Source organism: Diceros bicornis, chromosome 3, assembly GCF_020826845.1.
Source record: "Diceros bicornis minor isolate mBicDic1 chromosome 3, mDicBic1.mat.cur, whole genome shotgun sequence".
Taxonomy (NCBI): domain Eukaryota; kingdom Metazoa; phylum Chordata; class Mammalia; order Perissodactyla; family Rhinocerotidae; genus Diceros; species Diceros bicornis.
The window spans coordinates 103,017,820-103,037,885 of NC_080742.1; the positions used below are offsets into that span (position 1 = coordinate 103,017,820).

The 20,066-nt window shown below is 41.5% G+C and overlaps 1 protein-coding gene across 6 annotated transcripts in view; it reads right to left on the reverse strand.

The window, feature by feature from the left end:
- Positions 1–7,911: 7,911 nt before the first annotated feature.
- Positions 7,912–20,066, reverse strand: part of ESYT2 (extended synaptotagmin 2) — a 96,835-nt gene continuing 84,680 nt past the window's right edge. For all 6 annotated transcript variants that reach the window (XM_058534253.1, XM_058534262.1, XM_058534291.1 and 3 more), the window contains 7 exons: positions 19,299–19,448; positions 16,429–16,814; positions 15,056–15,154; positions 13,476–13,607; positions 11,845–11,950; positions 10,943–10,992; positions 7,912–10,824 (listed from right to left, as the gene is read on the reverse strand). In XM_058534253.1, coding sequence (XP_058390236.1) covers positions 10,779–10,824; positions 10,943–10,992; positions 11,845–11,950; positions 13,476–13,607; positions 15,056–15,154; positions 16,429–16,814; positions 19,299–19,448 — 969 coding nt within the window. In that variant the 3' untranslated portion in view covers positions 7,912–10,778. The remainder of the gene's footprint in view (positions 10,825–10,942; positions 10,993–11,844; positions 11,951–13,475; positions 13,608–15,055; positions 15,155–16,428; positions 16,815–19,298; positions 19,449–20,066) is intronic.

Consider the following 20,066-nt stretch of genomic DNA (forward strand, 5'->3'; position numbering starts at 1 on the left):
CAGTTTTGTGGTTTTATGCTGTACTGTCTCTAAAAGTTTGAACTGGGAAATGAGGATGTAGATGTATTTGAACAATAATTAAAGAAAACACAGAAATCAGAAGCTCAAGGCCCACCCTTGCCCCCTACCTCTGGGAACTGGGCCAACAGGCTCTGCAGGACACCTGCTGTGCCCGTTTGTGTGACTCCCTTAGGGGAACACTGGGGCAGGCGTGGAGGGTGAAAACTGGGCATCCCGTTGTAGGTGGGCAGGTGCGGCCAGAGTGCGATTCCCTGGGCAAACGGGATGAGCACACCCCACAGTGGACAGAGACCAGGTCTGGGATCACTGTTTGGAGCCAAGGGTGGGATGGACCCACTTGTCCAGGAAAAGAAGCTGATAAGCTCATCAGCCTGGTGCCTATGCCACAGTTATAGGGAGCCATGGCCAAGACATTAGCTCCTTTGGAAATTAATAGAAGAAACCTTAACTAAATTGGAGTCAGAAAGGCCTGTAGGGGGAGCTCTCAGGCCCACCACATATGGTCAATTACACCAAACAGGAAGAGACAGACTCCTGCATCTTGGACAGGAAGTACAAGGTTTTACTCCTGAAGGAAGACTTCTCTCCCCACCAGGCAACAGCTCAGCCAATGAGAAGCCGTTGCCACCCTGAACTGTCACTTTCCCCAATGGACTTTCCTTTAGAATCGCCCCCCCTTCTTCTCTATAAAGGCAGCCCCCTGCTTTGTTTGTTGGATTTGCCTGTGGTTCACTACAGCATGCACATCCCGAGTTGCAATTCTTCTGGCTACTCCCGAATAAACTCATTTTGAGGATTTTCAAGTTAACACTCCTGACTAGCAACCATGTCAAGTCCCTTCTCACTTGCTTGCAGGAGTCGCTGTCTCAAAATCTCAAATATCACCAAGGAGTGGGGGGGTCTCAGAATGTCCTTTAAGACCTGCTCTGGACCAGGGGCGAGAAGGGCAAAGACTAAGGGGGGAGCTCAATTTCTCCCCAAAGAATCAGTATCATGTAGACTCTCTTCTCTGACCTCAGTACAATTAAATTAGTAACCAACACCAAAAAGGCAGGGAAAATATGCTTTGAAACTTAAAAATGTTCTAAGTAACTCATGGAATAAAGAGTAAGTCCCAATGGAAATTAGACATGCTTAGATCCAAATGACAATGAAAGTGCTTATCAAAACTTGGGAGATGAAGCTAAAGTGAGATGCAAGGTGAAATTTGTAGCCTTAAATAAATTTAATTTTTTTAAAGGGAAGCTTGAAAATAAGTTTGATGTTCAACTCAAGAAGCTAGAAGAACAACAAGAACATTTTAGTAAACATAGAATAGAAGGGAAGGCAAGAGCAAACTTTAATACAAAAACAAAAACAAGAAAATTGACATAATAAAATAAAAAGCAAGGTCCTTACAAAACTAATAAAATAAATAGACTTCTAGCTAGTCTAATCAAGAAGAAATAGAAGGTACAAATAAACAGTGTTAGGAAATAAAAAGGAGATGCAACTACAAATATAAGAGATAGTAAATTCATAATATTTTTCCAATAAATTTGAAAGCATAAAATGGGAAATATTCAAAATGGACTTGATAAGAAATTGAAAACAAATAAACTAATACAAAATTTTTAAAAGAATGGGTATCAAAATCTCCCTACTCAAAAGGCATTAAGCTCTGAAAATTTTATAGGCAAGTTTCACCAGATTTTCAAGAAGCAGATGATCACTATCATATACAAATTGTTTCAGAGAATAGAACAGAAGGAAAAGACTCACCTCACAGGACCTCACAGCATATATTCACACACATGCACACAGCAAACGTACACACACTCATATGCATCCACACGCATGCACATGCAAGCACACACTATACATGCATGCATCCACACACGTGCACACACAACACACATGCCTGTGCACTCAGTGCATACACAACACACACATTTATGCGTGCCCATTCCAGTGTGCATCACAGTGTACAAATGCACAGACTCGTGCACACACAAACATGCATACACTCATGCACACACACACATGCACTCTTGTGCATGCACATACCTGCACACACCCACTCGTGCACATACATGCATGCATACACATTTGCTCCATGAAGACAGGCACTACTCCCTCATGCCCTGCACACTGCCTTGTGCATAGTGGGTGTGTGATTGAAATATTACTGAAGGAAGGGAGAGCATTATCAGTGTTTGGTCTTTTATATTCTGAGAAAGTCAATGGATGCTTCATAGGTTTATGTTTTCAAAGAAAGGGAATGTATGAGTGTATAACAAAAAATTCCCCAAAGCTATTTCCTATACTCGACCAGAAAGAACAAACGGACTTTACCAGCTGTTCTGCCCTGAAAGCTACTTTGCCAGTCCTAGTTCTCACATTTAGAGCATTCACACATTTGGAGGGGTGTGATGGACACTTTCGTGGCACTATCTCTGGGCAAGATTTTGGAAGAACTGTTGCATAAAAATGATCCAAGAAGCTTCTGGTGTTATGTTTTGTTTAAGTTATGCTAAAATGTTCATGAATAAAAAGCTTAGCCTCTCAAGGGAGAGTTGAAGCAGCTTGCAAAACCATGGACAAGTAAAAGGAAATCTTGGGCAAAACAAAGAGGTGATTTGATATTAAATATTTGTAAGAAAGGGAAAAGGGAATTCAACAAAAGAGGAACCAAGTCTCCATCACATCCCCAAGCCTTCACCAAATCACCGTAAAAGACATCCTGGTGTCTCTCAAACATATGTAGAATAAAAGAGGCCAGACACAAACACGCACCATATGATTCCATTTATACGGAGCTCACAATCTGACAAAGCCAATCAGTAGGGTGGCCATCAGGATAGGAGCTGCCCCATGGGGTAGGGTCACACTGAAGGGGGCATGGCAGGGGACCCAGGATGCTATTCTTCATCGCAGTGCTGGTCACACAGAGGTGCTCAGTTTGTGAAAACTCAAGGCAGAAAAAATCAGGGTTTGTGCACATTTCTGTATGTATTTTATTCCACAATGAATAAAAGTAATAATAAACTGTATTGCTTCTTTGTACCATGGAGAATAAAGAAGGGCACATCCTCTCAACAAGATCAGGTGGAGCCCTGTGGACATGACCCTCAGAGGAAGGCCCATCAGACGCATGACCACAGGCAGGTCACGGCCAGCAGACACTGTGGCCGAGCTGTGTGTAGGTCGAGGCTCTCGTTCTTGGACAGATGAGTGGCAACATGCCAGAAACTCAGAATAGCCGGCGGGGGGAGGGCATCTGTGACAATGAAGTGGTGGAGGTCCATGTCTCGATAGTTTGAGTGCAGAGGAAAGTGCAACCCTGTGTGGCAGTCCTGCATTGGTGGGCGAGGAACAGAGAGGTTACCACATTCTGGTCTGAAGTTGAATAAAGAGATTGGGCCACATAGTAGCTAACAATCACCCCTGTGTGCCAGGTGCTGTCCCAAATACTTCACAGATTTTGTCTCATCTTATCTGCCCGTCCACCTTCTAGACAAGTACTATGGCTATTCCAACTTTACAGAGAGGGTGCTGCAGGCCTGCTGCAAGTCATACAGGGCCAGAAGTGGGGTTCGAACATGGGTGGTCTGACTCCGAGCGATGCTCTCACTGGCTGGGCCACACTGCTTCCCAGACTCAAGAGATACTACAGGTAGAAGCCGTAGGGACTATCTAAAGAGATATGTGAAGTTATACAGCAATCATAATAAATATATGCAAAGACAAAAACGTAGGGTTTCTCATAGGGCAGGTGGGCCAGTGACAAAAAAACAAAACAAAACAAAAAACCTCTTAGTTCTTCTCCAATTTTGCTGGAGACAGGACCTTTGATTGGCAGTTATCTTTCAGCACTTTAAATCTGTCATCCCCGTGCACTGGCTGCTGTGGTCTCAGACGAGAAATCAGTGGTTATCTTATGGAGGAGTTCTTGTGTGAGACAGGTCTCTCTTTGCCGCTTTAAGACTCTCTGTCTTTGATTTTCAGCCGTTTGACTAAGATGCGCCTAAGTGTGGATCTTGGTAAGTTTATCTCACCTGGAGTTTGTTGAGCTTTTTTTTTTTTATTGCGGTAACAGTGGTTTACAACATTGTATAAATTTCAGGTGTACATCATTATACTTCTATTTCTGCATAGATGTTGAGCTTCTTTAATGTGTAATGTTTTCCATCAAATTTGGGCATGTTTGCCCATTGTTTCCTTAAACATTCTTTCTGACCCTGCTCTCCCTTCTCCCCTTCTGAGACGCCCGTTATGTATATGTCGGTAGCCTGTTCATTTTTCTTAGTTCTTTATTCTTTTTGTTCCTCAGATGAGAACATCTCAGTTGATCTATCTTCAAGTTTGCTGATTCTTTCTTCTGTCAGCTCAAATCTATTATTGAACTCCTTTAGTGAATTTTGCATTTCACTTACTGTATTTTAAACTCCAGAATTTTTATTTAGTCCTTTTTAAACATTTTTTCTTTATCGATATCCTCTATTTTGGTGAGACATCATTCTCATACTTTCCTTGAATTCTTTAGACATCGTTTCTCTCTTTGAACATACAATAGCTGATTTAAGGTTTTTATCTACTTACGGTCCAACACCTGGGCTTCCTTAGGGACACTTTCTACTGACTGATATTTGCCCCCTGGGGATAGTCCATACTTTACTGTTTCTTTGCATATTTCATGTTTTTTGTTGTTGTTTAAAACTAGCCATTTAAAATAATATAATGTGGCAACTCTGTAAATAAGATCCCTCCCCCTTGACTTTGTTGTTTTTTGTTTAGTAACTTTCTTGGATTAATTCTCTAAAAGCTTTATTCTTTGTCATGTGTTGCCTCTGAAGTCTCTGCTCAGTTAGCTGATTTGGTCAGCTAATGATTGGATACAAATTTCCTTAAATACTTTGAATTAGTCTCCCAGTCTTTCCTGAGGGCCTATGTGTGTGTTAGGGTATCTTCGACATTCTGGCAGTTGGCTGACAACTCTGCCTTAGCCTTCACCTCGTGCTTGCGCAGAACCTCAACACCAACCAGAGGAAACATATTAGGACTCTTACAGGCCACTCCTGGGCATGCACACAGCCCTGCACATGCACTTATCTTTCTAGAGCCCCAGGAATGCCAGAGTTTTTCAAAGCCGCCTATGAACATCTCATTTCCCAGATCTTCCTTTAAAATTCTTTGGTTAGCCTCTTGTTTGTCCCAACTGGTATCATTGCCCCAGGCAGCTGCAATGTTCAACAATTGCCACAAATTGTTTTTGATCAACACCCTGGCAATATGTCTTTCCCAGAAGCCAAACAGGTCGAACAGTGATGGTTCTCTGGGGGTGGGGCTTTTGAGGAGCTCTAAACCTATTGTGCCCCTCCCTTGCTTGGCTGCAGGTCATCAGTGCTATTGTGGTTCCAGGGCTGCTGTATGACTTTTCCCATTATATTTTCTAATAGCTATTAATATTAGTGTATAAGACACTGAGACTTGTTTTTATGACTTGCACCTTATTAAACACATGTTCAATTTAAAAGTCTTCAGGGGCCGGCCCCATGGCTTAGCCGTTAAGTGCGCGGGCTCCGCTACTGGCAGCCTGGGATCCTGGGCGTGCACCAACACACCGCTTGTCTGGCCATGCTGAGGCCGTGTCCCTTCAGCAGCTAGAATGATGTGCAACTATGACATACAACTAGCTACTGGGGCTTTGGGTGAAAAAAAAAAGGAGAATTGGCAATAGATGTTAGCTCAGAGCCGGTCTTCCTCAGCAAAAAGAGGAGGATTAGCATGGATGTTAGCTCAGGGCTAATCTTCCTCACACACACACACACACACACACACATATAAGTCTTCAGATTACTTTCTTGTTTTTTTCAGGCAGATGATCTCGTATTTGAAACATTTTCTTTTTCAATATAAAATTTATAATCTTTTTCTTTTCATATTGTATTGCCCAGGATTTCCAGAACAACACTAAATAAAGGCAGACTTCCTTGCTCATTTCTCACTCTGACACTTCAATTGTTTCTGAGATAATTACACTGTTGGCTTTTTGTCTCAACAGTATTCTTTATGTTCATCAGTACTTTTCAGACTTTACTAAGAACTGCCAATAAGCGTCTATCTTTCTTTAAACGGAAACTCATTAAAACAAATTGTTACTTAAGGTCTGCCAAATTTTATACATCATTTATTCAATAATATTTGTTCACCAACTATGTGCCAGGAAGAGTGATAAGCCATTGGAAAAAGATTTAAATAACATTCACATAATCTCTGCCCTTGGGAGTTTACAATCCAGGTGGGAAATGGTTTTAAATAAAGCTAAACTGCAATTATGTTAAGTATGATGAATGAAGGTAACATGGGGTGCTAAGAGAGCTTATAAAAGGGAGACTGCATCTCGATGGGCGAGTGCTGGTCAAGGACGCCTGAGGAAATCAACTTCATGGTGAGGACAGAAGAGGAGTGGAAGTTAGCTAGGCCACTGTCAGGGAAAGGGCAGGCTGGAGGCATTGAGATGGGCAAGAGGGTGGGGAGTCTGAGGAACTGAGAGAAGTATCATGGATGAGGGGTAAAGTAGGAGGAAATAAGCTGGGAAGTTCTCAGGGCCTCAGAGCCTTGTTATGCTCTCGGTCTTTATTCTAAGGGCAATGGAAAGCAGTAGAGTGATGAGTTAGATTTGTGTTTTAAAAGATTCCTTTGGCTGTTGTGTGGAGAATGCAGCAGGGGAGAGAGGGGCTACAGCTTGAATGTAGGGAGCTGATGGTTAGGCAGGAAAGTCTTGGACTCTAGAGATAGCAGTCAAAGCAGATATATCCTCAAGCAGAACTAAAGGAATTGGTATCTCCATATGGGCAAAGAGGCAGAGGAAGGTGTCAGGATGGTCTAGGTCTCCAGGTCAAGCACCTAGACAGACAGGAACATGGCGAGACCTCCAAGTACAGAGGGATAATGAGCAGGCAGCTGGATGAATGGTCTTGAGCTCAGCAGCAAAATATGTATTGGAGATATAAATTTGGAAAGCATGGAATAGCAATGGTATTAAACAGAATACAGAATAAAAATTTAAAAAGGGACCAGAATCAAAACCTGTGTTACTCCAGGGGCCGGCCCGGTGGCGCAAGCGGTTAAGTGCGCGCGCTCCGCTGCGGCGGCCCGGGGTTCGCTGGTTCGGATCCCGGGCGCGCACCGACGCACTGCTTGGTAAGCCATGCTGTGGCGGCGTCCCATATAAAGTGGAGGAAGATGGGCACCGATGTTAGCCCAGGGCCGTCTTCCTCAGCAAAAAAAAAAAAAAAAAAGGAGGAGGATTGGCGGATGTTAGCTCAGGGCTGATCTCCTCACAAAAAAAAAAAGAAAAAAAAAAAAAAAACCTGTGTTACTCCAATATTTGCAGTCTAGCTAAAGACAGTAAAAGAGCTTGATCAATGGCCAGCAATGTAGAAGGAAAATCCAGAAAGCAAGGCATTGGAGAGGCCAAGAAAGGAGGTCAACTGTGTTGAATGCTGAGGGCCAAGAGCAGGAGCCACCTCAGTCAATGTCAATCATCAGGAGTGGGTTTAGATAGTAGTGAATACCTCTGCTATTTCCCCTCCATTTGTTCAGACCAGCCTCTATTTCATTACTTCTCACGGCTCTGGTTATAAAACATGTTTAAAGACTATTTTCTTTACTCATGATTATCTTTCAGAAGAGCTGTTTTTAAAACCAAGAGTCTAAAGTAGGCAGAGGAGAATCAAATTAGGATGGAAATAAGAGAAGTAATATCAATGATCTGATGTAGTTCTTTTGAAAATGAAAGAATTCACAAATAGCAAATATAAAAAGAAGAACACATCTACTTTTCAAATTATCTGGTTCCATGCTAAAAATTTCATTTCAAAAGACAAAGGAAAACCAAATCACAAGTGAGCTAACATAAAAGTTTTATTGAATAAATACATGCATTGTCATGTAAAATTAGTTGAGCAAAAAGGACATTCTGTAATAATAAAAACACCCGCTGCTGTTTCCATCTGCAGGGGTGATGCAGCTGGCACTGGGGTTAAAGGAACAACCATAGTACAAACGCACAAACGGAGTTGCATTTGGCGTAGGTTCTTGAACAAGAAGGGCCGACCTCTTCATGAAGAACATCTGTAAAAGGAATTCTCACAGTACAGAATATAAACTGTGGTAAATACAGCTACGAGGCTTCTTTTGTTTTAATCTGGAACTTGAAAACAACACCTTCATAGTTCTGTACTTTAAGGCACAGGATAAGCAACCAACATGAACAAACTGACAGAATTCAAATTCATTTAAGTTAATTTTCCCTCCATTGGTTTGGCTCAATGTAGAAAAGTTATAGTTCCCTTTTTCTAGATGAAACGATTATTAAGAACCAGAAAAGCACATTTTGAGAACTCAGAGTGTTCCCCACTGCCAGGATCTGGACTGCTGAGCCTGGCCTTTCCCACAGATACAAGAGCTTCCCTTTGAGCACTCCTCTTGCCACAAAACACAGAATCACATCTGGGAGGTGTTTCAGTGTCCTTAGAATCATCCCTTTCCTTTCTTTTATATTAAAAAGAATGGAGCTGGCTGCTAGGGCCTCGGAATCTGCAGGTGGGTCTTAGTCTCCAGCCCCCACCGTCACCACACCAGAGGGCAGGGCATCACGCTGCTAACTGGCTTTATTTGGGCTTTGTAGCTTTCATTGTACTTATTTTGCCTAGTTTAAATAAAGGATTACATCAAGTAAAGTACACATTGAATAGTTTGTAAAGCACATTGGTTGCAAAACCCAAAAGTTTAGGACGTCAGTAAAAATTCTTAGTATCCTAAATTTCAAAGAAGGGCCAAAAGCCCTTCAACACACCTGATTTAAAAAAAAACCTCCGTAAATCTAATACTGTGGGCAGGCAACCTGTCTTGCTCATGCTACTAAAACACCACAGTAAATGTTTTGTGTGCATATATATCCATGTGTGTATCAGCATATTCATAAACTTCCCTGTACGTTACATAGGAAATGATTTACAATGAGGCTTTAGAGTGACATTTCATTAAACAGGAAACAGTGAGATGATACTGGTCGTTATGAGTACATAAAATGTATTGTGAAGCTACAGACGCCATTATAAACAAACCCGTGGTTCAAAGTGTAAATTAACACAAAATTAAAATCTGCTGGAAGGCAGGAGTGTGCAGCAGTAACAACCAGCATCCGCCACAGGCACTTTGGTAGGTCTGGTCACGTGAGCAGTCCACAGTCCATGAAATGATTTATGGTAAGATCTCCAATTTCAATCACAAAGCTATACTTCCTCAATATATATATATATATACACACATAATTTTAGAATGTTCTTAGGGCTAAGGAAGTCATTTGCATCATACAGCTTAAAATATTTAAAATTCTTTCTGCATAGGTACATACATTGTTTATAGGCATGCACAGCTTATGACACTGCTATAGAGCCTCACCTTCCAAGAGGTTTGGAACTCTTAAGTAAATAAAACATGCTTTTAATAATCTAAAAAGAAAAATATATTCCAAAATAAAAACCGTATGACAACATCCCAATAATGAGATGAGTCATGGCATAAGTGAGGAAACCCAGGAAATGGCTATTTACAACCAAGAGCCACTGTGCTGGCAGTTGTGCCGAAACTCTTTGGTCCCGGTGGTGGCCTGTGAATAAGAGCAGAATGAAACCAAGTGCCAGCTCAGGGTGACCTGTCCTCTGTATGATGTTGCACTGATGGACGAATGAAAGAGCTATCAGGGTGACCTGTCCTCTGTATTGGTTTTAACAACATTTCCTATCTACTTACTCTGATCTTTTTGGTGACAATGTGAGCTTGTCTTTCTTTACAGGCTGGGAAAACACTGAAAATTAACAAAGCTCACAACCGACTATTTCCCAATAGCCTAACTGCTAACATTGAAAGTCTGTCTGTATTATATTTTAGGAAAAGTATGATTGTGTATCTGTGTATCAGAATAAGTTATAACAAGCAATTACAAATAAACTTAAGACATTTCATTTTATGTAGGAAATTTCACATTAGTACACTATGATTTATGAACCACAACAATTCTCTTAATACTTTCAATTACTCAGTTATACATTTTTCCTTATAAGTACTTCAACTGACTTCTCAATAATACATCTTTCTGTTTATGAAAGTGTTAATATTCTGAATACTTTCTTTCATCATCCATAATGGGCAGAAATACACTAATATTTAATAATCTTTCAGTTTTTCTTTTTAAAAAGAAATACCACAAAATAGGTCACTAGAACTTTTTCCTGCAAAGGCAAAAATGATTATTTGTCATAAGAATTTAATAAGTTTTAGAAGAAAAAATATATATATTTCCTTGATTCATTTTCTTCTGAATTCAAACCAGCATGTAGATTATAAAAAATAGAGTCTATTTACATGGCATAGTGTACCTCAGTAATATACAAAACAAGGCAATAATAAAGCATATACATATATCCACCTCCTAGTAGATACAACTGACATACAGCTTTACGTAACACAATAATTAAGTACTATCCTATTGTATACTGTAATAACTGGTGAAATACTAGAAGAAATTAAACATACAAAATTTAACGATAATATTGGCCAAATATGCCTAAAATGTCAACATGTTTTATAAAACTATTAACTAAATAGATGAAATTATAAAAATAGTATCAGTACGTCTGTGGGAGGCTGCATTCCGATCACACGGGTGGAGCAGACACACCAAGGAGGGCTCCTCACACCAGACCCGCCTACGTCACCACGTGTGGTCTTGTCCCGTCTTCTGTGAGGTCGTACCTGAGAGAGCACAGGACGGTGACAAGAGACATGTGGTCAATTGTGGACAGTGTCATCAAATAAACAGTTTTGCGGATTCTCTGTTTATGGTTCGTCTGTCTATGGTAGGGACACTCACCACTGGGTCCAGCCTTTGGCGAGTTCTTCAGACGCCAGACCGACCAACACCTGTGGGTTAAGAACATCCGTAAACGTGGGTTGAAGGGATTCCTTTCAGACTTTTCACCACTTTCTCAATCTCTCCGCTCTTCAATCTCTCCACTCTTCTTCTGTCTTTGTCTGGCAACAAAGAACTCTCCTCTATTTTGAGTCCCATTTTTCGATCTTTTCTTATCCTTATATTCCTCCTGTGAACTACATGGTTGATTATGTCCAAGAGGTCCTTCTTGTATCGAACAGTCTTAGAATTAAGTTGCTAGGAACTATCAGTGGAGATAATTTATAGGGATACTGGCTCATGTACCATTAATGGTAGAGTAGCGGATGTGGCTTATCCGTAAATGGCATCTACGATTCAAAACTCCTCTTCCCTAACTTACCCTCTATACAAATAATTAAAGTATATGTAATCTAATGCAAGAGTTAAATGTGAATATGGATAAAGACTAGAAGAAATTCAGAGAAATAAAGCCAATGATTTGTTAGAAAAAGAACAGTTGATTGAGGAGACAGAATTGTAGGAGAATATCTTCCTTCGTGTTTTCTTTCGATGTAATACTTGAAAAAATTAAAAAATTAACCTTTTCTTCAACTATAAGTTCATGATATTAGTGTGACTAACATGCCAATAATATAAATATGTAAAAACAATAAAAAGAACTTAAAATATCTTCAAAATGTACCAATGTCTTAGTTGATACGTGGTCTCTCTCAGGGTCCACTATTTTATAAATAAGCATTAATCATAGAGTAAGTTCACCCCTTTCGACTTATATAAGTATGGTCTAAAAAATGCACTTTGGGTAAGTGTTTAATTTTTACAAAGTGTAGGAAACGATGAAGAATGTTTTTCAAACTTACTTTGCCAAGAAGCCCTTTGTCTTTGGACAGGAAGCCGCCACTGTTCTTCACTGCTACGTCCAATGTTCTCCTCTGCACTTCTGGTAGTGAAACGCTAAAATCAAAACTGAAATGGAAAAAGAGGACCTTCCTTAAATTTCTCCATAATTTTGCTGTATTTTCTTTTAACTAAAAAATGGCATTTCTGCTTATGAGGCCATTCCAAATGTCATGTTTGTTATTTATTGTAAAATTGAGTTCTGTTAGACGTTTGGATCTGGCATTTCATGAAGACTCAAAAACCAAGTTGTTTTCATTAGTTTCCAAACATGAGAGAAGGTTCTGGCATCCTAAGTGGAAGGCTCTACTGCCTTCCCTCACATGTGGGAGGGGCATTCTTTTGAACATAAACACCTGACTCTTTATGGTAGTTAAAGTGTGGACTGTGGATGTAACGTATGACATGCCACTTCACTCATGCAGGCCTAAGGACTAAAGGAGAGTAATTTCAAAGCCTGGGTGAGTGCACTAAAAACAAGTATCATGTAATATAGCTTCACGGAAGGGAAAAGGTCTGCAACATACTTTTCAATGCCCTAAGTCACATGCCACCAACTAAAATGCCTCCGGGGAACCAAGTCCTAGAAGCTGGCTGGTGCGTGGCTAGAGTGCGCCGGCGTCTCCGGCAAACCAGAGGACTGAGGGCCTGAGGCCTCATGGGGACACAGCTGGAATGTGGCTGGCCTTCCCATGGAGCTACAGCAGTGAGAAACCCAAATTTGTATGTCGAGCTCCAAACTCTTAAGTGCTGCAGCTAAGAACACGTCATCAAATAAAACATGCCCATGCCTGGATTTAGTCATGCCTGTCAGTTTCTGACCTTGGTTTAAATAAAGTTAGTGGTGCGAAAACACAATAAATGAGTAGTATCTTAAAAGATGAAATGTAAACCTAATTAAGAGATATTGATATCATTCAACTTTATTATTTCCCAAATGGTGGTGGTTTTTTTTAGCTACAGAGGACTATAATGTAAGACACCAAATGTGCACAGATCGAGGCTCTGTAAGTTGGCCTGAAGAACCCCAGGGTCCCCGAGACCCTCCCAGGAGGTCACCACATCAGACTGACTACAGAGCAGATATCAGCCTCTATTAAGCCAGACCACTATGGAGATTTGCAAAAATTAAAACAATAATGCCACTCTTCACTAATTATTTTGTTTTGGAAACCAGTTGTTTTTCACAGGACTATTATATTTTAAAACATCATAGGTTTATTATTATTTTAAAATAAGTTTTAAAATACATGTATTTTAAAATTCTCAGTTTTAATTTATAACTCAGTAAAAATCAATAGACAGAGCCCTCCAGAATGAACGTTCTTTCGGGTCATCCATCATTTGCTCTTTATTTAATCACTAGTCTCCCTGTCCACAGTGTTTACAACTTGGCTTTATGATGTTTAGCACTTCTACATGAAGTTCAAAATACTTATTTAACAAGTCCACATCTACTAATATGGAGGAGTTTTTTCACTTACACTTCTCAGCAGTGTGTTAGCTTAAGTGCTTTAGTCATTAAAGGTACTGATCAGGCCTTCCTTAATTTGTTAACCCAAACAGTCTATCCCGAGTTGAGTACACACCATACCTTTGATCAAACACCGGGTTCAATGTTTTCTTTGACACGTGTGTTTTTCTCCTTCCTGACCTCCTCTTGTCTGGTAACAAATACATGCGGACATAGGGGTCAGAGCCATCTTCAGAGAAGGCAATGAGATTTCTTATGACACAAACCAGAGAACACTAGATATTAGAATCTCGGAAAACGACGTCACATTTGAATTTACTATTTTGATTTCATATTTATCTAAACTCTGAGAAGCACAAAGGAGTGAAGCACATTTCTGTCTTCACCCCACGCTCGCCTGCTGGCATCTTTCAAAACTTCAGCAGCTTTGCCTAAGGTGACTTTTGCCTCCATTTTTTGAGCCCAGAGTTTGGGGAATTTTCTGACACCTTGCTCTGCTTCCAACACAGAAACTACTGCGTCATCTTTTCACAGTATTTCTACTCTCTTCTCCCAGTGAGGGAACATGGTCAGCCTTTCAGCCAAATAAAGCAGCCTCCTGGGAGACCCCAGTGAGGCCACGCAGCCAGTGTCCACAGGACTCCTGAGCAGCACTCGGCCCTCTCTGGTGCCTGCTCAGGCTGCTGACCCCATTCTCTGCCCTTTGTCCACCTAAACCCTTCACAGATGAGGACCCACCTCCTTCATGTGCACACTGCTCTTTGCCCAGGATGACTGGCCTGAGCCAAACACAATATAGGATTTAACTATGTGCAACCACTTCAAATTATTCCCTTATTGATCAACCTGAAAATCGAGTTAGGAGACTGTTTAGTTGGAGTCCTCTAAAACAGTCTTCTGTTCCTGCATCTCCTATAGGAATTATCTCAGTAGCACGAACATATAAGGTGCTCAATAAATATGTATTGAACTGAACTCTACATTTATATAATCACATTTCTAAATATCACTAATTTTATCTTCCTATATTTCCAATAGCTTTTTATAATATCCAAATACTTATATCACAACTACTACTGAAACTGACAAGTCATATAAAAGGAAAATAGTCAGCTTCATCCCATCATCATTAATCAAATACGAGTTAAAACAACACTGCCACCTCATGTGACACTTACTAAAGTAGTGTACTGCATAAGTTAAAATAAATCGTTCCTGATCGTGGGGGAAAAGGCACACTGGTATCCTTGGGTGCCGATGTAGGCTCTTTCTTGACAGACTGGCAATATCTACCATGATCCCATACTTTTTTGGATCCTTTGAATTTATATAAACCTACTCCTGGAAATTTAATCCCAAGAAGACACTTCAAGAAAAGAAAATATGTTCATTATTGTGTTACATGTAACACAGACATGTAAAACATCCAACAATCAGAAATGTTATATAAACTACAGTATGGCAGTTCAAGGGAGTGTTACAAAGCAATCAAAATGGTTATGAGTAGAAAATGTTTATGAAACAATGTTAAGAACAAAAAAAGAATAAGAACCAAATACTACGATGACAGTCTAACTACAGTACACTCTAACTGCTTTGTTCTTCAAAAATGGAACAAACTGATCTGTTTGGGGAAGCTACAACTAAGTGCATCTCTGCCCTATCCCACGTCTACACCGAGGCCCCGGGCGACAGCTCACCTGCAGGAGTGCACAACCACCACGAGCTTGTTTCTCTGCGAGCTATGCCGGATGGTCAGCTGGATCTGCCCCAGGGGAGACTGTCCCAGTGTCGTACCACTGGGGAAACAAAGCAGGCAGTTACAGCTTTCCTCAGACCTCATCGGGGGGCGTGAGTCACTGAGACAACTACTCGGTAAGATCATGTTCATTTAGATAAGATGGAATCAAATCACCCAGGAACTTGAACATAATTTGAATTTCTGAGTATAAATTAACCAGTCAATTCATATTTTAGTTGAGGGTTAATAAAACATAATTGTAAAAAACTGAAAGCTTCTGCAGTTAGGCCCCAAGTAAAAATGAGACACAAAGGTCTCCTAATTATAAACATCAATTCTGTGGTCTTTGCGAAGTCACATCTAGCCTATAACGACGCAAATCTGCGTATCCTTTCTCAAAGCCCCACAGAAGGCGCCTGCTTTACTTCTCACTGACAGTCATCTGCTGAGACTGCCAACAGTCCTCTCTTCTACTTCTCTTTCTCAAGGTTGAAGCACGGACTCCCAAGACAACCAATGGCTGCTCTGGCTTAGTGCTCCCCATGATCATCCTGGCTACTCCCCACATTTAGCTCCTGAGAAAAAGTGATTTCTGGTTTAAAATTCTATTTCCTTCCATAGCAAGAGGGAGGAAGGGACTGACTTTTTTCCAAAACAGTGGATATGAGAAAGTACAAAGGAGAAAAGTGCAGAGTTGGGTCCCTCCAACCACCAGGAGAACACGCTGCACCTCCGCCTCCACTTATTACTCAACATACCTCTCAGAACAACAAATAAGGAAAACTGCTTCAAAGGGCAACTTGATCCCTCTTGCTGAGGGAAAAAGGTTAACGTCTGAAGCTTGTGATAGCTGCAGACTGTTTTTTCCTCCTTATCTAAAGAAATCATAAACACATCTATAAATCATGGGGCTTAAATAAGAAATCGACACAAACATCCAAAGACACACAAAAGTGACTTGGTAGTAATAATGGGGCGTTGACCCAACATGAAAGAATAGGACCTATTCTTATACACCAGACAGACGCCAATCACTATATGCAGATTCAACAGTCAGTTCTAGTCTCTGCCTTCCTGGTCTGAGGACTGGCACACAGGAGCTGCAGAGCCTCTCCCACCCGTGGAACCTGTCACCCCATTGTTCTCTAGCCTTTAAACGAGCCAGATATTAGGCTCTAGAAAATGGCAGGCTTTACTTTGAAAGTCAGACTCAGTGAGTGACAGGGCAACGTCCCCTGAAGCTCTTTCAGCTAACTTCAGACAGTGTGCCCTCCCTGCAGCACGGGAGATGCGCACTCTGATTCAACAAGAGCAAAGTGAGTGTCTAGTTACTTTTCAAGCTGCCGCAGCCTCTGCCGAAGTTCCTGTGTGGCGATGGGCAGTGATATGTCCGAGGCTATGCTTGGGGTGGGCTCCTTGACAGAAATATGGCTGGGGGAGCAGGCAGGGCCGGCTTGGAGGCTGGAGGAGCTTCTGCCTAGGTCTCGTGGCCCCAGAGGGCTGGCTTCCGAAGGCTGGGCTCTCTCCTCCATGGTGGGCTTATCACCACCCCCAATTACTGGTGTGGACGGGGCTGTGCTGCTGTTGCCAGCGCCTGGTGACACTGACATCTGAGATCTAACAGATACTTTTCTCCCTTCTTTGGAAACAGAGGGTCGCTTTACTTGAGCTGAGTGTTGGTGGTCTGGAGACCTCTCTTGCTTTTCAAGGTGGAGTACCTAGAGGTGGAAATAAACACAAAATTAATATCGCTGACACTGGTAACAGCCTGATACATGAACAGCTTTTCATTTACAAATGTTTCTTTACAACTTGGCACAAAATATTGAAAATAATCTATCAGTTCAGCTATTCTATTATTAAAGTAATACCATATTACAGGGGCCAGCCCGGTGGCGTAGTAGTTAAGTTCACGTGCTTTGCTTTGGCGGCCCCGGGGTTCATAGGTTCAGATCCCGGGTGCAGACCTAGGCACTGCTCATCAAGCCATGCTGTGGTGGGCACCCCATATATAAAGTAGAGGAAGATGGGCACAGATGTTAGCCCAGGGCCAATCTTCCTCAGCAAAAAAAATAAATAAATAAAAAAAATAAAAGTAATACCATATTACAGAAAGTTTAGAAAAAGGGAAGTTTAAGTACAAAATATCACTTCTATGATGTAAACGTCATTTCTGTGTATTTCTTTTCAGCCTCTTCCATCTGTATGCATTTCTGCACAGTTGGGGGGCAATGTTATTGCTGGAAGAGCCTGAATCACATGCCCTAGACAGGAAACTAATCTCTTATCCGACACAGGTGGCCTCCACCAGCAACCCTGGGGAAAGGATGGGAGTTGAGGACACCTCTACCCAGCAGGGTTAACCCAAACACCCAGCATCAAAGTGAGAGCAGCCTTCAACCCGTTCATCTTGTGACAGCACATGGATCGTTCACTTTGTTAGCTTTTAATATTTACTTTTAACGTACACAATATTCCACTGAGCAGAGTCTGTACTCCATAAACTCCTGCACTCTGGGGTTATTATGATGGCTTGAAGTTTTTTCCTGCTTTTAAGAAATGATGCTGCAGCAAACATCTTTATGTCCATGGCCTCTCCACATCCTACATTATTACCAGAAGTCAGATTTCCAGAGAAAGGGTCCCTGGTCCAAGGGGCTCTGTGATTTATAGCCTGGAAACACTACAGTCCTCTCAGGAAAGGCTGTACTGATACCCAGGGCCATGACCAGGTGCAAAGAGACCATTTCCACTGCACCCTCCACAGACTAGGTTTGTTCTAATTTTTTAAAAAAGTTGGTTCTTCATTTTAATTTGCATTTTTAATTTTTATTTTATTTATTTAATTTTTGCTGAGGAAGATTAGCCCTGAACTAACATCTGTGCCAATCTTCCTCCACTTTATATGTGGGTCGCTGCCACAACATGGCTAATGAGTGGCGTAGGTCCGCACCTGAAGCAGAACGCGCCGAACTTAACCACTATACCACGGGGCCGGCCCCTCTTAATTCGCATTTTTTAAATTAGTAAGTTTTAGGGCCGGCCCCGTGGCTTAGCGGTTAAGTGCGCGCGCTCCACTGCTGGTGGCCCGGGTTCGGATCCCGGGCATGCACGGACGCACCGCTTCTCCGGCCGTGCTGAGGCCGCGTCCCACATACAGCAACTAGAAGGATGTGCAGCTATGACACACAACAATCTACTGGGGCTTTGGAGGGAAAAAATAAATAAATAAAATCTTTAAAGAAAAAAAAAATAAATAAATAAATTAGTGAGTTTTAGGGGCCGGCCTGGTGGTGCAAGTGGTTAAGTATGCGCACTCCACTGCGGCGGCCCAGGGTTCGCGGGTTCGGATCCCGGGCGTGCACTGACGCACCGCTTGTCAAGCCATGCTGTGGCGGCGTCTCATATAAGGTGGAGGAAGATGGGTATGGATGTTAGCCCACGGCCAGTCTCCCTCAGCAAAAAAGAGGAGGATTGGCAGATGTTAGCTCAGGGCCGATCTTCCTCACAAAACAGTAAATAAATAAATAAATTAGTGAGTTTTAGCATTTCCCCATATGTTTGTCAGTTTTATTTTCAACATTTCCTTAGATACTTACAAATGAACTATTGTCTATTTTGAAAAAAATTCTTTTTTTCTGTAATTTCTACCATTTTGTAGAGTTTTATTAAATTCTCTCTTCTGAGTGACCTTTGAAAATCTAACCTTAGCAGAAAACTTTGTTGACCCAGACAGTAATACCTACTGGAGCAAAGGGTGAAAAAATGGTTGGCTGGATTTACGTGAAAGCATAATGAATAATTCTGGGCCTGCTCAAGCAATCTGGAACTATTACTTCTGTCAGATGTTTGAGTCTGAGTCTTAATCATCTCTCCCCTGAGCGCCCACAACATTCAGCAATAGTTTCCATGCTCCCAAAACAAGCTCCTTCCTGTTAGCCCCTGGCCCTGTAGCCAGCAATGTGATCACTATCTACCCGTATCCTGTGGCTGTCATTGTGATCACCGTCCACCCATGTCCTATGCCCTGTGGCTGTCATCATGATCGCTGTCCACGTGTGCCCTGCGACCAGCACTGTGAGCACGCTCCACCCAGGTCCCGTGCCCTCTACCACACACTGAAGCAGTGACTACCCTTGAGCATCACCACTGTAGCCCGCTCTCCCATCCACTCCTGGATTTACTGTGGGAGACTACAGTACCCTGAGGGCAATCTTCATCTTCAGAGTGCTGTTTGGACCTGAATTACTGAGTTGGAATCGCTGGTTCATGGTCATATCATCGCTGTTGAGGAGCTGACTGAGAGGGATCTTCAGATTCCCCAGAGAACACTGATGTTGTTCATCCTTGACCTGTGAAACACATGACAGAAAACACTCAGTTCTGAGGACAAATGTAGAAAGGTCCAAAATTGAGTCTTTAAAAAACATATTTCAGCCATCTCCTTCTATGTAGTATTTCCATAAATGATTAACACAGTAGGAAACCTCCTCAGGAAGACACAAATTGCAACAAGTGATGTTACAATGTATCTATGTTACATGTATCTGTCATTTCCTCATCACACAATTATAATGAGCAAAAAAAAGAGAACACCATGTTTTTTGAATCTATTACAAGAATCCTGATTTAAGAGGCAGCAGTCTACACAAATCTGAAGATTAGAAAGAAATGCCTTAAACCCTGTGAAAATGGTGACAATACACATAGTGATGTGTCAAGTTTCTACTGGTGACACTTGTTTATAGAGAAAAAACATTTCTAATGTTTTCTCTTCCTTCCCTGTTCAAAATCTATATGGTTGTTTTGAAAATTTACAATATCTGCTTTAAAGGCATGGCGATTTCTGTCTCCTGAACAATAACCTTCAGCATCACCTCTGAAAATAGTTTAACCAAATAGAGTAAGAATGTAGGTGGTTTCACAGGCTATATGAAAAGTCAAAGAAGTTAACTACACATGAAAACCTA